This window comes from Acinonyx jubatus, chromosome E4 (assembly GCF_027475565.1).
Source record: "Acinonyx jubatus isolate Ajub_Pintada_27869175 chromosome E4, VMU_Ajub_asm_v1.0, whole genome shotgun sequence".
Lineage (NCBI taxonomy): Eukaryota > Metazoa > Chordata > Mammalia > Carnivora > Felidae > Acinonyx > Acinonyx jubatus.
This window is the reverse complement of record NC_069395.1, coordinates 31856996-31877603: the sequence shown is the minus strand read 5'-3', so window position 1 is coordinate 31877603 and position 20608 is coordinate 31856996. Positions and strand designations below refer to the sequence as shown.

Below are 20608 nucleotides of genomic sequence, written 5' to 3'. Positions count from 1 at the left end.
CAAGTCTGCCACCAGCATACCCCTCTGAGGTATCCAGGATGTGTCGGGACGTGAGCCATTCCTGGGAAACCTGATGGGGGTGGTGGGAAACAGGCAGGCACTAGGGAGGAAAGAAGCAGAGAGCAGCCCCAGCTTCCTACTTTCCCTGCTTAAAGCTGGGCTGGTTCCTGCCACTGCTGTGCGCTTCGGGCCCCTAGGGGGCTTCTGGTGGCTTGCATGAATCGACAATATCGGAGTATTGTGGACACTTTTTAATAGGGCCAAGGAGGGGCCACCGCTAACGGGAACAGAGGGAGACAGAACAATCCTGCCTCTTGTGAGGCGCAGGTCTGCAATTCTGCTTGTCAGCTCTCACCTTCCCCTCCTCCACCTCGAGGAGCCCCTTTCACATCCTCCTAAAATTGCGGCACATCCAGTTTTACAAGTCCCCGTCCGACAAGGACAGTGGGAACAGCATGCAACTGGGCAGGCACCTAGTCCTTCAGCGTCCTCCACTTGCTGCCCGCATCGACAGGTTTCAAGGGGGACCCTGGGATCCCCAGCAGATTACCTGCAAACCTGAATTGGGTAAGAGAACACCTCACCCCACGTCATGGTTCAGTTGAGTACTCCCCACTACAAGTCCATGCCTCGTCCTCTACATTCATTTTTCAAAGAAAAGCTTTTTTGCCACCAATAGCCAGAATCTTAGGTTCTCCTAGCCTGTTTTTCACTTTGGGGGGGGGGGGTGGTGGTGCTCCAGGCTCTGGTAGGGTGGAGGGCCTCTAGGAGAGGTGAGGAGACCTGCTTTTAAAAAGTGAGTTGAAAAAGATGGGAAGAGAGGAATCTCTGTTTAACATTTACTTATTTGGGAGCCCCTGCAAGCTAGGGACCGTAAAAGTCCACAAAGAGGAAACCCAAAGTTTGGAGCTGACATTCTGTGTGCCTTGAGCTGGGGTCTGATCTTGAACTTGGACCAAATAGATGGGCTTTCTGCCTCCTGCACAAGGGCGGGGGCAATATGGGCTCCTTTTCCCCTTTAAAACATGATTACTGGGAACTCTTGGAAGGATGTGTGTGTGTGTGTGTGTGTGTGTGTGTGTGTGTGTGTGTTGGGGGGGAAGTAAATGCCCCCTCCTACTCCCCCCCCAGCCCCCTCCCCTTTGTAATGTTTGTCCCTGCTTGCCCATCACCAGGGGGTTGAGAGGAGTGTGACAGGTCTTTGTTGTCTGAATAAAAATCCGTGGCAGCTCCAGGGAGAGAACTCCTCCTACTAAATTATCAAAAATGGGCTGGCTTTAGTCTCTTAACAAATTGGACACAGCTACGGCAGGAGCAGTCCCCAACCCAACCTACAGGCACTGGGAACTTGCAAGCAGCCAGGGACCGCTGAAAATAGCACTTCTTTTTCTTTCTTTGTGTTCGAAACTATTTTCTTTCTTCGCCAGATTTTGTTTTCCTCCCCCCGCTGCAGTGTTGTTTCCCATTAGTAATTCGATCTCTCAGAGCAGTAAGATTCGCCTTCTTCGTCTCCTTTCCCCTCCGCCCCTGTTTGTTTGTTTTCTGCACATCTCCTTCAGGGAGACGCTGGGGATCCCCCCCCTTCTTTTTTTCTTTTCCGAGCAGACCAATTTCCACTCCGTCTGCCTCTTTCTTCTTCCCTCTCTCCCTCTTGCCCTCTGTCCCGGAGCGCCTCTGCGCTCCTCCAACACGCAGCTCTCTGCGGTCCCTTCTGCTCCTTCACTCGGATGAGCTGAGAGCCGCGGGCGTGTGTATATGGAAATAGTGGGGTGCCGAGCAGAAGACAACTCGTGTCCTTTCCGTCCCCCAGCCATGCTCTTCCACGGGATCTCCGGAGGCCACATCCAAGGTATCATGGAGGAGATGGAGCGCAGATCTAAGACGGAGGCCCGCCTGGCCAAAGGCGCTCAGCTCAACGGCCGCGACGCGGTAAGGAAGGGCCCCCTCGGCGGCGGGAGGCAGGCGCCCCTGCGCGCTCGGCGAAGCCGGGTCTCCATCGCTGGCCGGCCGAGTTGAGGATGGAGGGTCCCAGGGAACGTCCGTTCCCGGCTGTCGGGTGGGTTTTCTCCGCGCCCACTGCCTGCCGGGCTAAGAAACGGCCGCCTTTCTGTCTTGAAATGTCTCCGCGACCGAGACCGTGAGCTCGCAACTCTCTGCCGCAGCTGTTCCCGGCAGAGCAGGAGGGCCGGGAGTGAGAGGATGGGGATGTCCTCTTCTGCAGCCCCCAACCTCTGGTCTCCGCTACTCCCAGACTGCGGGCGCCTCCCCGGCGAGGGTGGCGGCCGGGAGGGCGAGCTGGGCGCGGGCAACGCGTGGACGGCGCGCGCAGCCGGGGCGTCCGGGCCAAGCAGGAGCCCAGGTGGCTCTAGTCTCTAGGTGTGGTGACCGGACCTTTGGAGAGGACTCGGACTCAACTGGGCCACCTTCAGTTCTCGGGACGCTCGGAGCTCCGCACTGCCTAAGCCGGCGATTTTCGGGGTCTCGGGCAGCCCGGCTCGGCCCCTCTAGCGAAGCGGGACGGCGTTCAACTTCCGGGCCGGGCGGGTGGAACGTGCAGGGGGAAACCTAATAAAAATCCGGAGGAGCCGGGCACCTAGCCCCAGCGCGAGAGCTTCGGAGCCCTTGAGCGGTGTAATCAACGACCACTGTTACCGCTATTCATATTAATGAAAGTCATGTCCGATTAATAAAGAAAACCAATTAATAGTCTATGTGCTTCCCTTTCCCACTTACGAGCCGGGAGGGGAAAACTGCAGAAGTCTCCGGAAATGATTTCAGCCAAACAGAGCTGTGCACGTCCTTTGGCAACACACCGGGGATTGCAGCGCAAACTAACCCGGTACTCTGCCCTGAGCGGGTCAGTGGTGTTTTGGGTTCCACCAAGTAGCCGAGCTCGTGGGTGTTTCCACATTTGCAACATGAATTCTGTGCCGGGGAGGAGGTGGGGGCTGGTCTGAGTAAAGGACGGGACTTTACTTTTCCAGGCCCGCCAAAGTTTTGTGGGGAAGTCCAACCCATTCCTGCTAGTCTTGAGGGAGATGTCCAGCGGTTACCTCCTTCTTTTTCTTTTTCCTTGCTGTGACTATCTTGTCTAAAAACAAAAAGCAGCAACCCAAACTCTAATTCGCGGCGGGGCTGGGCTGGTCAAGGTGAGGTTTCCTCACCCTCGGCCGTGTCGGTGGGTCAGCCGGCGGGAAGCTTAACCTGGCCACTAAACAGATTTTCAGGACACAGATCTCCTGGGTATGTTAAGGCCGGGGAAAGAGGGACTGTGCAGAGGGGACCAGACAATAGACTCTTCCTGGGAACAGGCACTTTATACCCTTACTGGGGAGGGGACCGATATCCCTGAAAAACAGAGAACAGCCAAATCTATTCAGATCAAAACAATGTCGACCAAATTGTGAGCACGGGTATAATAATCGCTTCCTTCCTTTTAACTTAACTCTGCCCATAGGAATTTAGAGAAATACAATGTCTTAAAAAAGTCTGTGTTCGTCCAAATCTCCTCTCCACTCCCCAGTAAAAATTTCCGTTGTTTAGTTTTGTGTGCGTTGAAACCCACAATTTTTAGCTTGTACTTGCGAATTGGGGAGCACGCGCCCAACCTCTGCTCAGTGCGGTCCTAGCATTTTAAAGAGGCTCGAGGTGGCCGACGCGTCTTTAGGTTAATAGTCCCAGGAGGATGCGCACGCCGGGTCCAGGCAGACACTACAGAAATGGAGTGAGTCGCGGCGGGGAACTTTTCCCCGACGTTTGCCTTTGCACTGTGGCCCCTGCCCCTGGAGGTGCTCCCCAAACGACTTGAGCTTCGGAGAGGGGTCTCGAAGCTGTGCGTCCCCACCGCACGTCCTCCTCAGCGGTGCGTTGTGCTTGCCTTGCAGGGCATGCCCCCGCTGAGCCCCGAGAAGCCCGCTCTCTGCGCCGGCTGCGGGGGCAAGATCTCGGACAGGTACTACCTGCTGGCTGTGGACAAACAGTGGCACCTGAGGTGCCTGAAGTGCTGTGAATGTAAGCTGGCCCTCGAGTCGGAGCTCACCTGCTTCGCCAAGGACGGTAGCATTTACTGCAAGGAGGATTACTACAGGTATTCCCGCCCCTATCGATCTCTTACGCCCTGGTACACCTGGCGCGGCCACCTGCCCGAGCCGGGGAGCCTCCCCTTGGTTCGCCCCCTTTCGCCCCTTCGGGGTACTGTTACCAATCCCGAGACCAGGGAAGTCCACTGCAGACGGGTTCGAGCTGAGCCACCCCCACCAAGGGCAGTGAGGATGGGTGGGAGGAACCCCCAAGGTCTGGAGCTGCCAGTGAATAGCACCCATCCCCGACACTGCACAGCTCGGTAGAGGGGATCTGGGGAAAGCTCGGAATCTTGAATGCACGCCTGTCTGTCGACCAACACCGAAGCGGGGTGTTCTCTCTCCTCTTTCCGTTTACTACGAACGGGGCGAGATCCTCACCTTGGAAATGAACTGGTGGTCCAGGCGGCCGTATCCGGGTGTTATGTTTTCACAAGGGTGGCGGGAAACCGCGTAAATGACCATGAAAAGGAATAATCGCCGTTGGTGAAAGAAACCTAAGCCACTCAGTTCTGAGTTCCATTCACGGCGAGTTAGAACCGTGCTGGTCAGCCTGGAGAGTAAACTCGGGGGATTTTTTTTGTGATGCTTCCCAGTTATTTTTCTGGGGTGGGAAAGAGAACAGTTATGTGCAAGTGACCTCGCTCTGCTCTCAATCAGAGGAGAGAGGTGATTAAAAAAGAATAAGCTTTCCTCTGCGGAGGCGTCTGTCTGAATGCTTTCACGTACACTCACGCATCCATAAATAACAATAATAATAATACCACCCTTCATAGGATATTTTGTAACGGATGAAACGCTTTCCCCCGGCGTTGAAATTTAAGATTCTTTCCATAGTGTTCGAGTTAGCTAAGTGCGGGTTTTTGGTTTTGTTTTGTTTTGTTTGGCTTTTTGTTTGTTGTGTTTTTTTTCCCTTTTAATCTTTACAGAAAAGGAAACTGAGGATGTTACCCAATTCTTCTTATTTTAATGTAAGGTTTTTTTTTTGTTGTTGTTGTTGTTTTTGGTCCTGGTTCACCAGAACAGGTCAAAAAGTAAACAAAATTAATGACCAAATGCAAACGGACCCGTGTCCTCTTCTCCCAGAACCCTCCTACGTGCCTGTCTTGGGCCACCGCTGACCAAACCCCAGGTGTGACGGGTGGGAGATGGCTCCGTCTTTGCCTCAACCAGCGCCCTGACTTGACGGGTTTGTTTTTCCAGAAGGTTCTCTGTGCAGAGATGTGCCCGCTGCCACCTTGGCATCTCCGCCTCCGAGATGGTCATGCGCGCCCGAGACTCAGTCTACCACCTGAGCTGTTTCACCTGCTCCACGTGCAACAAGACCCTGACCACGGGCGACCATTTTGGCATGAAGGACAGCCTGGTGTACTGCCGCGCCCACTTCGAGACCCTCTTGCAAGGGGAGTATACACCGCAGCTGAGCTACACCGAGCTGGCGGCCAAGAGCGGCGGCTTGGCCCTGCCTTACTTCAACGGCACTGGCACCGTGCAGAAAGGGCGGCCCCGGAAGCGGAAGAGCCCAGCGCTGGGAGTGGACATCGTCAATTACAACTCAGGTGAGCCCTGCTACTTTCCCCTCACCCCTCCAGCAGCCCTGGCCTCTGGCTGCCCAGCGGAGGATTCCACAGAACTCCTTTCCCGTCCGAGATCTGGTGGCAAGAGTGTTTTGCTTAACACTCCCCTTTCCTCAGCACACCTCCCTTTCGCTCAGAAGGAGGAGAAAGAAGGAGAGAAACAGAGGAGAGACAGAAGGAGAGGGGGAGAGGAGGAGAGGGGGAGAGGGAAGAGAGAGAGAGAGAGAGAGAGAGACCTTTATTTAGGTTGTGGCAAAAAACACATTCATAACCATGAGGCTGCAATGACTTCCCCCAAACAGGCAGAGCCAAATCCTTGTTGCCCATTAGTTAATGAGCCCATTAGTTTCTGGCTCCCAGTTGGAGCAAAACAGCCCCAGGGCAATTCCTGTGTGGAAGCCAAATTATAGATCCTGGAGGAGGTTTTCCTATATACTGAAAAAAAAAAAAATCTTCAGAGCCCAACTCCAGTCTGTCTAGAGGGAGCAGAGGCTGTGGTCACCAGCCCAGAGTTAATCAGGAACACAGTTGGCAGGAGTGTCGAAAACCAAATCCCTGGTCTTGGTGAAAAAGCAGCTGTAGGGGTAGGAATCACCCTCCACAGCTGAGCTGGCCTGCCCCTTGTGTAGGTCAGGGCAGTCATCCAGCCAGCTCATTCCCTGTATGATAAACCACCAGGACCTCCAGAGCCCCTGGAAAACTGAAAGACGCTCCAGGTCAGGACCACTGAGGCAGCGCGGCGGTGCGACAGGCCACCCTTTTATCCTCCACCAGCCTTCTGTCTTAATTAAAAGCGAAACGCAGGCAACAGGCCTGAGAGCACACTGTCTCCCTTGCTTTGGGAAGACATGTATCACTTACCAATATCTCTCAATCATCCGTTTCCCATGGCTGGTAGCTTGCCCCTGCTCTGCATCCCCCAGGTGAGGATAGGGATGGACCTTGTCGACCACGTCGAACTCCAAGCAGGAAGGAAGCTCTTCTTAGGAGTTCCAGACACTGGGAAAAAAAGGGGTCCTGGAAAGCCCCCAGGCTAATGCTTGGGAAACCAAGGACTGGCTTCCCATGCCCAGCCCAGCCCTGGCTGGGAATCTCAGCCCACAGTAGACTCAGGCTAGGGAGTCCATTCTACCGGAAGGGACCCGAGGGACCCTCATTGTGGCAACCCTACTCTGTTACCATGAGCACCCAGTTACCAGCCAAAGCATGGACGTCCCAGAGCACAGATCGTGCTGGTTTTTGCCTTCCGGTCCCCAGTGCCTGGTATGGTGTCTGACCCATTGTGGCTCAAAGTTATCCAGTAGGATAAGTGATTTACCCACGGTCACACAGCCAGCGTGAACCATTTGGAACTGATAGGCCTGCTCGGAGCCCAGAGTTTCCTGGGGAAGCCTCTCAGGAAGGGCGGCTCCCCCCAGCCTTCTGCTGGGCTGCCTCCTGGGGTTCTCGGCTGCTGTAACTGAGGAGAAGGAATCCCGACCCGGCCAGCGCGGCGCGCGGCGTCCCAGGGAGATTAGCGACCAGGGAGCTCAGCGCAGCGACATTTGTCCCTAGGGGGTTCAGGCCAGGGTCGCTAGAGCAAGGGAAAAGGCCAGCCGGCTCGCTCCAGACCCCACCAGGATCGGTTTGTGGCGGGGCAGCGGGCGCAGCCCCGGGTTTTGCCAACCCCCGGCTGCGGGTCGCGGCCTGGCGCTCGTCGCTGCTGCACTTCCGCGGGGGTTTGGTTCGGGGCCACTTTGCCCAGCGCGCTCATTTCATCTCCTTTGATGCGAGGTCCCCGGAGCAGGACAGGCAGGGCACTAATTGTTCTTTATTAATAGAAGATGACATCGGAATCTCGAGCCACTCACCAAGGCCCTAATGCCCTAATTAGACAGAGACAGAGACAGAGACCGAGAGGCCGGGACCCACATAACTGGAGAGTCCTTGGGAGAGAGGGAATCCCTCCGCCCGAGAAAGTGTGCAAAAAGGTGGACATTTCTAGCCACAGGGAAGCAATCCTATTTTTTCCGCTTGTTTATTTAATCTAACTAGCTCAATTTGATTTCGCCTTGGATCATTCTTTAGTGGGAAGAGCTGGGAGCTTTAAGGACAATAAAATTTAGTGGTAGCTAGAGAATACAAATTTATATCTTCAAAAAAAAAAAAAAGAATGAAAATCTCCTTCCACTTAGGCCTTTAGTTTGTATATTAATGCTGCAAGGTTTCTGGAGAAAGGTGATGCTGTTTAGCTCCTGCAGGAGGAGACGGTTGCTGAGGCCTCACTATCCGGAATTTGAACATCACACGACCTCAGACTGGATGTCTTTTAATTAGTATCCACCCCATCCTTTCTGGACTTTTCCTAGAGATACAAACGAATAGTACATACATCTTTAAAATCAGATGGAAATAAATAATCTAGAGAAACTGGATCAAAGATACATGACCAGAAATCAATCCCACTGTTTTTTAAAAAAAGGTTATGCATCTAACCATCTATGCCAGTTTGTTACAAAACTAGCAAAAGAAAAGCTTCAGCAAATTGAAAACATGTTAAAAGGTAGAAAATGAGATGGACCCACAGTTTTAACTCATTATTTTTGCTTTCTTTGGGTCTTATATTGCCATCTCTGCTTAATTGTAAACTAGTTTCAGAAAGAGTAGCGTTGACACTAAAATGCAATCTATGAATTGATATATTAAAAAAATCCTATACATTAAATATGTTTATGATTCAAAGACGTCCAGAGAAGATGTGAAAGGTGGCAAAGATCAGTTAGTGTTTGACATCTGGCAAATGCCTTTCAGCGAGAATATTACTAATTTAGTTAATCCTCCCTGTGCAGATCCCAGGCAGATATTTTAGAAAGAGACATAGAGAGTTTATTTGGAATCCTAGATTGAAAGGCAGCCCTCCAGGAGTGAAGATTTAGTGTAGGATAGGCAGCTCCTATTTGGGTAACTTAGAGATAGTGGCAAGACTAAATTTTTGCCAGTTTTTAAAATCTGCTTTCCTTGGGTCTCCTGATAGTTGTGAAATTAGCCTGGCACTGACCCCTAGTGGTCTCCCAGGGATCAGTTAGTTCTCAGAAGGTTACATACCTTCGGAACAGAAACTCGCTTTAGTACAGGTGACCATTATTTCATCAGTGACTGGAAAAGAAAATATTTAGATCTTCTCACTGACTTTATAATGTGTCAGATGTGTACTTATAGGTGGACGTTTAAAGTAGTTTTAAGAGAGTTGTCATTCCATCTCATAATTCAGGGGGTGGGGGGAAACAAGTATACTTCTGAAGTAGACCCTGGGGAAACACAATCACTTGCAAGTTTATATAATGCATCTGTAGTTAAACACAAACAATTTAGGATAATGCACTGAGTTACCGTGTGGAAGAAGTAGATTGCTCTTTTCAGTTGAGTAATATGATAACACCGTCACAGGAAAAGCATACAGTAATATCTGTTTAATAAAGAGCTAACAATCTTCTTACACACTGAACCGTATACTGTGTGGAAACAAGTCCCATAATTGTGTTTAATGAACTAACGTTATCTGCTGAATTTTTAATCAGCAATAATGAATGTAGAATGCATATTTAGAAAAGCAGTTTAATCAAACTGTTCTATGATTATTTTTCATAAACTTCATTTTAAAGACTAATGAGTACACAGTGAGGTTAGGAATCACATTCATCTCTAAGAAATAATACCTTGAGTTGGGGCAGTGGCTAAGGGCATTAGTTAAGCACTTAGTTAAGTCCTCTAAGTGTAATATTCAATCTGATGTGTTCAGGAAAAGTTAAATGTTACTCACATACGGTAAGAATGAAATCTTATTTGAAGAAGCCCCAAAGCCAGGTGTGCCTCTTTGACCATTTTGTGGTGGGTACATTTATAATCTGGTTGTGAAATATAGCTCAGTTTACTAGAGATAAATATAGTTTTATAGTAGGTCTTAAGAGGCTGTTTCATCCATTTGAGAATGGATGCACTTTCAGAATTGAAAGTGCAATTCTGTAGAATATTTGAACCCAACATATCCCCCACTGGGCTAAAATAGGATAAAATGTAGCGTATATTCTTTCTCTTATCTCTGAGGGTATGTTACTTTTCTGGGCAGTTTAAAAGAAGGATATGGTCAACATTTGTATGTATATGGCCAACTTGGATTCCATTCGAGTTGACTTGGCTTTGCATTAATAGTCACTTGATTTTATTGATGAACAAAGATTCAAAATCTTGGTGGAATGCTTTTGAGTCCTGGCCCTGTGCTTGACTCAGGGGACCCAAAGGTGAATAGTATATAATCTTTCTCTCAATGAACTCATCTGCTCTTTTGCCAGATGTGCCCTCCTACTTGTGTATCTTATGGAAATTTAAACAAAGGAAACATTAATTCATGCCTAATGTAATGTCTTCTTACAATAGAGCAAATTTCTTGTTAAATGGATTTTGTGATGTGCCTGACCTCTTGGTTGATGGCCCAAACTACTGTTTCTGCTGATTCTGCTGGTTTACCAGAAAGTTTCAGAACACAATTCTAACCAGAGCAAAGCAGGCAAATAATATTTTATCAAGCAGAAGAGCTAATATTAAGAAATGTTTTACTTTCTTCAGTAAAGTAGCATGCCACCAAGTAACATGATCAGGTTAATTTTAGATATTCTATTATAATGTGCTGAAATGTAGGATGATCAGATCTGAAAATACATCGTATAAATACCTGAAGTGAGGGTTTAAAGAAAAAAAGTCGCCATGCCCTTTAAGTTGAGAAGTTGGTCGAATCAGTAAATATTTAGCAAAACATTTTTCATTTTGTAGTCATATTTCCTACCCAGAGCCAGGAGGTTATTGGAAATGACCTTTTAAATGTGCAGCTTTACATCCTGGGGATAATGACTCTCAGGCTGGTTTCAAAGTCTGGGTCGTTTTACCCTCAATGCTGAGCAGAGCTCTGCAGGGACAGAGATGTCACCCTCTTTCTGCCAGACCAGCCAGGGGCACAGCTCAAATCCCACTCACAAACATCCACAGCAAAGAGGGCCAAGATCTGAGCTGAGAAATAAGCACCAGCAGTGTCTCTGAACTGTGAGCTGTGGGGAGTGCTCCAGGCATGAACTGAGTGAAGAGAAGTCTGGGCTCATTCTCTTTCAGAAATATTTATTAAAATAACTCCAAGGGAAAACTGTTTGCTTCCTGGCACTGCCCTATATTAAGCAGCTATAGCTAAAAACCCTCAAAAATAATATTCTTAGGATTACATAAGAAATCTACAAATTCTAATTTTGTAAAACTCTCCCCCTTCTCCAGCTACTTTCCACCTTTTTCCTGATTGAGAAGACTCGAGGAACATCAGAACAAGCTAAAAATTGGAACTGACTTAGACTCTTCCTTAGTTGGTGGGTTCTCAGAAACTCTCAGATTGGAGAGAGATGAAATGGTTTGCATATCCCTCATGACAAGGAGCAGTGCCTTCAGAGAGTATGTCTCATTTCACAAACACAGACAGTGTGGAGTCTCTAAAAACTGTTGTGTGCGCTGTAGGGCAGGGTGCGGTTGTGCATAAACGTATTAGAGTCTATCCTTTTTACTCCTGGGATGTTTCTTTCACACTTGCGACTTCTTCATCTCGAGCTTTCCAGCAACCATTATACAAAAGAGAGGATTCATCTAACATTTTTCCATGACATAAACTTTGGTTGTGGCCACGTGAAGAGGCTGCTTTGGCTGACTTTGGTAATTAACCTCTGTCTTGTCTCGATACAGCTTATAATTGGGTCGACAGCCTTTCCCACCATTGCTTTATTTTCCTAGCATCGCACAACCCGCTACCGCTACCGTTGCGGCAAGTGCGGGACTTCCCACTGAGCAGTTGTTTGTTTGTTCGCTGATCCCGCAACAGGTTGTAACGAGAACGAGGCAGACCACTTGGACCGGGATCAGCAGCCTTACCCACCCTCACAGAAGACCAAGCGCATGCGCACCTCCTTCAAGCACCACCAGCTCCGGACCATGAAATCCTACTTTGCCATCAACCACAACCCGGATGCCAAGGACCTCAAGCAGCTTGCTCAGAAAACAGGCCTCACCAAAAGAGTTTTGCAGGTAAGAAACCTCCATCATTGGCTGTGTATAAATCTCCCTTACCCTTGCCAGTAAAAACAGTTCTCTTCCCTGTGTAGAGCAATACAGATATTTCCTGTACTGCTTCTCATTAGTTTACCTTAGTTATCTCCCCAGAGGGTGTGCGGAAATTTTGCAGGGGCTTCCGGGAGGGTGCCCAAAGAGAGACCCAGGATCTTCTGAAATGCAGCCACATTCTTCCTTCCTATCGATGGAGAGATGGGGCCACCCAAGCCAGCACAGCTCACCTCACTGCTCTGCTAATGTGGGTGATGTTATTTGTACAAGTTGTGGCTTTAGAGATTTCCATTCACGTTAGGCTCAGTGCACAGACTTGAGGGGGACCCGCTGGTGCTGTTTTACTTCAGCAAACTCTTGGCAGCCTCACTCACATGCCATGACCTTCCAAATTCAGATCGACCCCCCTTTTTTTTTTTCATTTTTTCAACTCCGGAAAAGCCACAGCCATGGTTAATGTGTCTCAGCAACCAAGTGTAGCAAGAATTTTCCCATTTTAACAAACTGTAGAGCAAAACTAAATACTGAGAGTTAGACCTGCTGTCCAATTGTTTTTCTAAACTTGTAAGGGTAAGAGTATACAACTCATGAAATTATAGTGGGTTGCTGTGGGTCACCTGTGATCTTCTTCTACTTCTCAGTGACAAAGAGCAGGCACTTAAAATTCCACCGACCAGTTTCTGGCTGCTTGGGGTCTGTGGCCCTGGGTTTTTCCTATGTGGAGAATAGTTATCACATGTCAGACTCAAGAACAGCCTGAAATCTGTTTCAGTGATGTTCATTTCATAGGAGTCCTTCTTACTTTGTGAAACTTTCAATGACCCTGCCTTTCCTCATTCTCAAAAGATAACAAACACTTAAGGAATCAGGATATACTTTCCCCCTTGTATCTCTGTGCCTTCATGTCTATGGTATCTCCACTTAAGCATCAGTTGTCCCAAGTGGCACTTGTTAGTGCTGGGGGGATATATACAGTTGAGAGGGAGTACCCATAGTATTACTTGAAATACTCTGTTTAAAAAAAAAAAAAAAAAAACAACCAAAAACCAAAAACAACAAAAACAAAAACAAAACAAACCCCAGCCCTTCTCTCCCAAGAAAAATAAAGACAATTATATTTAAAAAGAAAACATACTCTCAAAAAAAAGAAAAAGAAAAAAGAAAAAAGAAAGCAAGCAAGAAAAAAAAAAAGAAACAAAAAGGAAAGACAAAGAGAGAGAGAGAAACAAAAGAAGTCTAAAATAAACATCGGTAAAGAAATCAATTGGGATTGGTTTGCAGGTTTGGTTCCAAAACGCACGAGCCAAATTCAGAAGGAACCTTTTGCGGCAGGAGAATGGGGGTGTTGATAAAGCTGATGGCACGTCGCTTCCGGCCCCGCCCTCAGCAGACAGCGGCGCTCTCACTCCACCCGGCACAGCGACCACTTTAACAGACCTGACCAATCCCACTATCACTGTAGTGACATCCGTGACCTCTAACATGGACAGCCACGAATCCGGAAGCCCCTCACAAACTACCTTAACGAACCTTTTCTAACATTGGTTTTTGTTTTTGTTTTTGTTTTTTCATTCTTCCTCTTCTTTTTATTATTATTCTAATTATTATTATTTTATTATTTACAAGATTTTTTTTCTAACCCACAAGATATTTGGGAAATAAAAGCAACAGCTTGGTGTGTAGCATCTGCAGCCACTTGGCAAATGAGTTTACAGAATTGTCTCCTTTACGAAGTGTTTTTTTTTGTTGTTGTTTTTGTTTTGTTTTGTTTTGTTTTGTTTTTGTTTTGTTTTTGTCTACAATGTGTATTTGGATTTTTTAAAAAAAATTAATTAGAGCTTTCAGTTGGTAAGGAGAGTTTTTGAATTATTCTAATAAGTGCCTCTTAAAATTGTATGTTACTTATTTCCAGAATCTCGAAGAAAAAAAAAAGTGGTATGATAATGGGCAAATAATCATATTCCCAATTAAATGATTAGGTTAATAAAGAATCAGATAATTAAAGTTATTTTTTAAATCTTGCGATTGTATGTATACTTATGGAATTTTGAAAACTTCACATTGTTTTTTTTTTAATTTTAGAAGTGAAAAAATGTTTTATTCTTTCATCTTACAAATGAGGAATATGATTAAACAAAAAGCATTAACTATAGCAGCTCTAAATATTAAAGATTAATTAGGTGAGAAATCTGTTCTAGTGATGTGACTTTTCCTTCTTTTTAGGGGTGTACATCCCAGGAACACTTGTTAGTTATTTGCTTTTCAACATTTGAAAAATATTTTAACTCCCTGTGTATCTATGAAAATTCCATATAGAGCTTGAAATTCTATACTTTTAACCTAAAGCTAAAAATGATAGTTCTAAAACCATTCTTTCTAAATTAATTTTTTTCCTAGGGAAAATGGAAATAAGCAAAATATAATTTTTTAAGAAGTTAAAAAAATCAGTATAATTTAATTAATAGCTCTATTAATTGGCTTCAGCTGTACCATGATATTGTATCTGGCATTCTATATGAATTATGTTAAAAAAGAAAACCTTAGTAGACTAATATCGACAATGAGAATTCTTTGGTTTGTTTTGCTTTATTTTACTTTGGCATAGGTTGATATATTTGTCAGAAAAAAAAACTTTTCTGGCATTACAGATTTAAAGTTATTAGTCTTAAAGTAGATAAACTCAGAAGCCTCGTGGATGCTGATCTGAATATATTTCCTAGTTTACAGTAGCATTATTTTTCTTTTAATTTAAGCTAAAATCTTAATGGTCTGGGCAGTGGTGAATGTTCATCTATACGCTTCTGTTGTAGTTAAATACCAATTAGATTGTGGATTTCCTAAAAAAAATAAAAAAGAAGTCAAGATATATGTCTTGCTTTAGTGGATTGTTAAGAATAACTTTGCACATATTCTCCACTTTTTGGACCCCTTAAATCTCCTTTGGTGGTCGAAGTGGCTATTTAATAGATTTTAAAGGTGTCCTTCTGGCTGTATAAATGTGTGGTTACATATTGACAGTTCACTGCCCACATTAAAGTGCATTATTGTAACTTTTGCTCAGGGTCTTTAGAAAATTAGCACAGAAAGTAGCTTATTTTTTAAAAAAAAAGATGATGGAAGATAAGTTAACACTGTAACAGAAGAAAGGTGTGATTGCCATTATATATTTAGCAAGTGTGGTTATCATCTTATATGGAGCTTAAATCTTGACTTTTCATATTTCTATTACATTTTGGGCATTTACCACTAACCAGACCAAACAACCTTGGTAAGGCTGAGATCTTATTAATACACTTTTACAGGTAAAATATTGATACTTATAAATTTTGTTCTTTGACAGAACAATGTATGGTACTATAGATCTACTTTATTAAGTAGACTAATTATAACTCAGTTCTCCTACGTGCCTTATGATATAACTTGGAAGTAAGTTTGTGAAAAATCAGGATATATGTGTTGTTTGTTAAATTAACTGTTTTAAGCCCTTTTGACACCTCACTAGTTTTGTACTGTTTTACCTCTTATTTCCGAAACTCTTTTTATGGTGTATCCTGTTAGAGGGGACAGACATGTCATAGAAAGCAGTTGTGCACTCTTTCAAATATAGTTGATAAATTCAATAATCTTATATATTGAGCTTCGTGTTTATAGTACAGTAAGTGGTCTAGCAAAATTGTCCATGTTTCTTTGTTTATTGATAAATGCATTGTATAGAAACTATTTCCCCTAAATATTTATGGACCAAACAATTGTGATATATCCTATTAAATTTGTGTGAATAAACCATTTTGAATCTAAGGAGTTTTATTTCCCATCAATTTAAGGTTTAACTGTACTAGTGTGTTTCCAATATCTATATGTAAAAGCTATTAAAGTGGGAATACAAACAATTTTTAAATATTCAAACATACAAATAGTTTTCAGATTTCCAAACTTCTGATTCATTTTAAATGTACACACCGTTTTATATGCAATGTAATTCAACCTCGAATTACCTTTTAATATATTTTCTTATAATAAAAGTAATGCCCCACCGATTTGACTCCGCCCAATTTTTAGAATTAAAAAAAAAAGATAATTAGCAGACAAAGTAATTGCATGAAAAGAAACTTAACTATGATTAAGATTTAATGTTAGGTCTATTGAGCACAAATGGATATTTGTAAATCAAAATAGAAATTGCAGACCCCTAAAAGCCAAGTTGCTCTGTAGTTAATAAATTGTCACTATGATTTTTTTCAGGGAGAACAAATCTTGGGGCATTACAGCCAAACATCCCGACGTTTGAAAATTCCCTAAAGTATTAAAAGAAGGGGAAAAGTTTGATCGGAAATCCACTGCAGTGAAGACAAAGACAATATTAGGTTATGATAATCATACATTTTAAAATCTATTGAGCCAAAAAAAAAAAAAAAAGAGAGAGAGAGAGACAGAGAGAGACTTAAATGTCATTTACTGAATGTTAACAAAAATTCTGTTCTTTATGGTGTCTAACACAAATGGAGGCTTAAAGTTATGTGGTTTAAAACAAAATTAGTTAAGCCGTGTATAAACCAGAGCAACCTGGCAGTAATATGCCCACCCCATATTTGAAGAAAATTATTATTGCTAAAAAATCCCACACATTTGTCAAGCACAGTAATTGTAAAATAAAGTCCAAAAAACATTCATTTCACCTGCTTGCTAATGTGTATTAGTCCTATCTGTTGATGGCATTTTCCAATTGTAAATTCAAAGAAAAGCTATCACTCACTTGAGAGTATAGGAATCAAAACCCAGTAATTTTAGTATTATTGTTTATTACTTCCTTTTTAAACAGAAATCTCTGCATGCACTTTTACATCTGTCACTCCTAGTGTACATCTCTGTATGATGACTTATCTTTGCTGTTTCTTGTATGATAAATAGCTTTCATTAATAAACATTTTATTTGATGCGAACATAGTTAACTTTATGTTAAATACACACTGTTGAAATTACTTTTGAACACTGTCTTAAGAGGCAGCACAATACATTTCCAACTTGTTATACTTAGTAAAAAAAAAAATCCAAACAATATAATGAGGTTAACTTCTGGTAGCCTAGGATAAAATGACTTACTTGGTTTTTAACTTTTCATGACTTTTTATTTGTTGTATTCAATTGGCCCATGTATTAAAAATTACCAAAAAAAAAAAAACCCACAGAGAAAACACAAATTACAACAAAAACTAAACCTTAGACTAAACTATCATGTAAAATTTCAGCAACGTTTTTAGATTATTAGGGTAAAATTTATAGATCCTGTGTAAGTTTACATGTTTGCTATGCAATGAGCAAATTTATTGAAGTATACAAATATATTCTGAACTATGGAAAGATCCAATCTTTGCATAGTTCAAATTACATATGATATTACAAACAAAGGAGCAAGTGGAAAGAAAAACAAATATTTAGGAATGAGGTTTTTTTAATTGTTAAAGGGAATATTTGAAGAAAGAATTTTTTAACGATTCCTATTTAGCTGTATATCCAAAGCATATGTTAAACAAATTAACATATAACTTTCCAGAAAAGTTTTCATTATGATGAAATTTTTATTATATACAAATGAACCCTATGTAAATGATGTAACTTTTATGAATGACAGACATTAAATATTTCACTTACATGTATTCTCAGAACTTTGAATGTTTTCTTAAATGCTTTCACTTCCTGAATACTAAAAAAGGAAAAAAAAATGAAAAGAGAGAGCAACTTACTAATTAAAAAAATAAAAAAAAATGCAATGCATCATGACAAGTAGACTATTTTGACTGATCATGAAACATGTTGGTTTTGTCAGGAACTTGAATGTTTATGCCTCATTGAAACCTCATCCATGGCTATAGCAACTTAAATAGATTTTCCAATACGTTTGCACCCCGTTTATTCAAATCCTCGTCCTACAACTTTGCTTTCTTTCCCTGTGCTGTCACCTATGGCAGTTTCAGTTAGAAATATCTTGGAGCCTCGCCTGGTTTTACAGACCTTTAAATATTTGTCTGGTATGTGAAATGCGGGAGGAGACCAAAGAGGGAAAGAACGTAACTGCAATTAGACATCTGAAAAAAATAATACAAATTTGAAACAGGCACATTTTGAAAAAGTAAAAGAAAGGAGCACTAATTATGTGAGTGGGAAGAGGGGAAAAAAAAAAAGCATGTGATGTAGAGTTGGAAGGTCTGCCATGCTTTCCCATGATGTATGGCAGTTTTTGAGTCTGGGCAAACCACACACTCATTCTTGGGCATGGAAGAGAGGGATGTAGACTTCTCAGAAGGGAGCAAGGTACTAAATTTTCATAGTTTCTACCTCCCGGATGCCTGGGTTAGTCTAACTTCTGGCAAATTGATTTCGGGCAAAAAAAGCTTTACAGAGAGTTAGCATCTGTCCCCTTGGGTGAGTAGCCATCTTAATGCTGACTTAGAGAGCGAGTAGGTTTTTCATACCTCAAATAAGGATAAAACTCCATAATAAAGGACCCAAAGCAAACACTTTTAAGACTTTTAAGGTGACTTTTCATCACCTAAAAAACAGATAGCTTTATTTAACAAAACCCCTGTAGAACCCACAGCACACTCTTTTCCAGTAACCTTTCTTTGAAGTCAAAGCATTTTATAAACCACATTTACATAGCATCTCATTTTGTGTTGCTCGAGTGCTTGCAAAGGGCATCATGGAGAAAAGCGTTGGAAGTGGGAAGTTCTGGAATGGAAATGTGGAGTCGTGTCATTCTAGGCTCTTAAGGAGAATACTAAAGATGATACCATTGTTGTAAAAGGTAAATATAAATCCCTAACTTGGTATGGAGTTTTAATTTTCAACTGTGTGTTAAACAAAGCTATCTTTACTTGTAGAGAGTTTGTGTACTCTTGAGGTGATTCAATACTTTTTATGTTTTATGGTCTCTAGACACAAGGATTAAATAAGGATACTACTATCACTTAGTCCAAATTAGTGAAATGACATTGTAGTTTCTTTGAAACCATACATAGATAAACTCTGGATTGGCTTTTCAAATATTTCATACTCTTAGCAATTGAGAACCAACTCTGAATACTCAAATAAATAAAAACCGTCTAAGGTAAAGCCACAGTCCTTTGCGTTACAGCCAAAGTGAAAACAGGAAGTTATTTTCTTTGTGATATGCCATTGATTCTGAAATATTTTTATAATACTTACTCTACCCTTCCAACATTTTATCAGAATAAAATGACCATTTACCTTACTTGCAACATAAATTCTAAGTTAATATCTTATTTTTAATGCCCTCTGGGAAGATTTTCATTTTATTTTACCTGTTTCCAACCCGCCCCCCCCAAAAAAAAATCAGAACTGTGCATGGGATTCAAGGAAAAGTCTATGAATATGATGTGAGTGGCAATATAATCACCATAACAAAATTGTTTTTCATCTGTGCTGCAAAATAGATATTTTTTTAATCTAACATCACTTCCCACTTCCAACATTTCTTTGTGAATATTAATATAGTAAATGCTCCCTTATCATGCATCACATTAGCAAGTTTTTCTTTCCTTGGATTACTAATTTTTGCTTCTTTGCACTACATTTATCTTGTGCTGAAATGACAAAAAGCGGGCGAGAATAAAGATCCAGGTATTAGCCATATGTCAAAAGTTCCTGGTGTGCATTTCTGTGTACTTTTTCTTCACATATTAGAATTGTCAGGAACAATTTTTTCCTTTGGAACTTCTTGTTTACATCTTGCATGATCTTATAAATTAATCTGAAGAGTAACTGAATACCTTTTATGGTTATTTGAAAATAAAATTTGCTACAAATAAGACGCTCCAGTCTCTGTTGTCTCATATTATGCATGAATATATTAATTTTTTTCTGTACTTTCCCACTCAACCAGAAAATATTAACCTCAAAGGATATTTAAATTGTTATTTGTGACAAATATATAAAGATGAAGAAATTCAAAGGTGAAGTTGCCTTTACTTATTCTGCTTCTTTTCCTTTTCCAAAGTAGCAAAACTCATGCAGGGCTATCGGATTTAACTTTGACATTCAAGGGTTTTGACAGCTTGCATCATTTAAAGTTATATTTATTATTCAGTAAACTTTAATTCTATAGAATAAATGCCCTTTATGAGATGTGATTTTTGAAAAGCACAAAGGTATTTCACCATTTCAAGCAGCTGGAGCTGTTTGAATTCAAGAGTGGTTTTTCAGAAGAAAAATATGGTGGAGAATTATTTTAAATATAATATTTGTAGCGTCCTACCAGATTGACCTAGATGCTCCACAGGAATTTTAAAGAGCTATAAAAACCTCCAAAATGTTATGATGTAAATAATTAAATGATGGTATTTTTCTATGATGTAAATTGAGACGGTTTATTTTTTAAATACACTTACATAGTTACTTTATTATTTCAGCAGAGATATGCGGTCTCCTTCTGCCTTTTTAAATGAGATCTTTATATTTCCAAGGGTTCTAATATAGTTCTTTATTCAGTTTCCTTCTGAAGCATCACCAGGCAGCATGTGTGTGTGTGTGTGTGTGTATCTGTGTGTGTGTTGTAGACTTTCTTTCTAACACTCATGAAAAGATATATATTTTTAAAGAAAGAAGGCTCATCTTTTAACTAAACTAAACTAAATTTTTAACTAAAAGCAAAACAAAAAAGAAAAATAGTGGCAATTTTCCTTTAGTTGGAGATATTGTAATAGACCTACTCTTTGTTAACCTAACATGGAGCTATGTTTTCAGAAGTGTCCCTGCTAAATCAGGAATCTTTCTAGGTTCTATGTAGGTTACTGTCTTCAGAGAGCTTGG

At 42.4% G+C, this 20608-nt stretch overlaps 1 protein-coding gene across 2 annotated transcripts; it reads left to right on the top strand.

The window, feature by feature from the left end:
• Positions 1 to 1229: 1229 nt before the first annotated feature.
• LHX9 (LIM homeobox 9) lies at positions 1230 to 19600 on the top strand. Of its 2 annotated transcripts, none has more exons than XM_027074614.2 (5): positions 1230 to 1929; positions 3885 to 4087; positions 5283 to 5638; positions 11544 to 11746; positions 16025 to 19600. In XM_027074614.2, exons 1-5 carry the CDS (start codon positions 1756 to 1758, stop codon positions 16079 to 16081), a joined length of 993 nt encoding a protein of 330 aa, XP_026930415.1. In that variant the 5' UTR covers positions 1230 to 1755; the 3' UTR covers positions 16082 to 19600. The 2 variants fall into 2 exon arrangements, with proteins under 2 accessions (XP_026930415.1, XP_026930412.1); XM_027074611.2 differs by lacking the exon at positions 16025 to 19600 and adding an exon at positions 13064 to 15518.
• The last annotated feature ends 1008 nt before the right edge of the window (positions 19601 to 20608 follow it).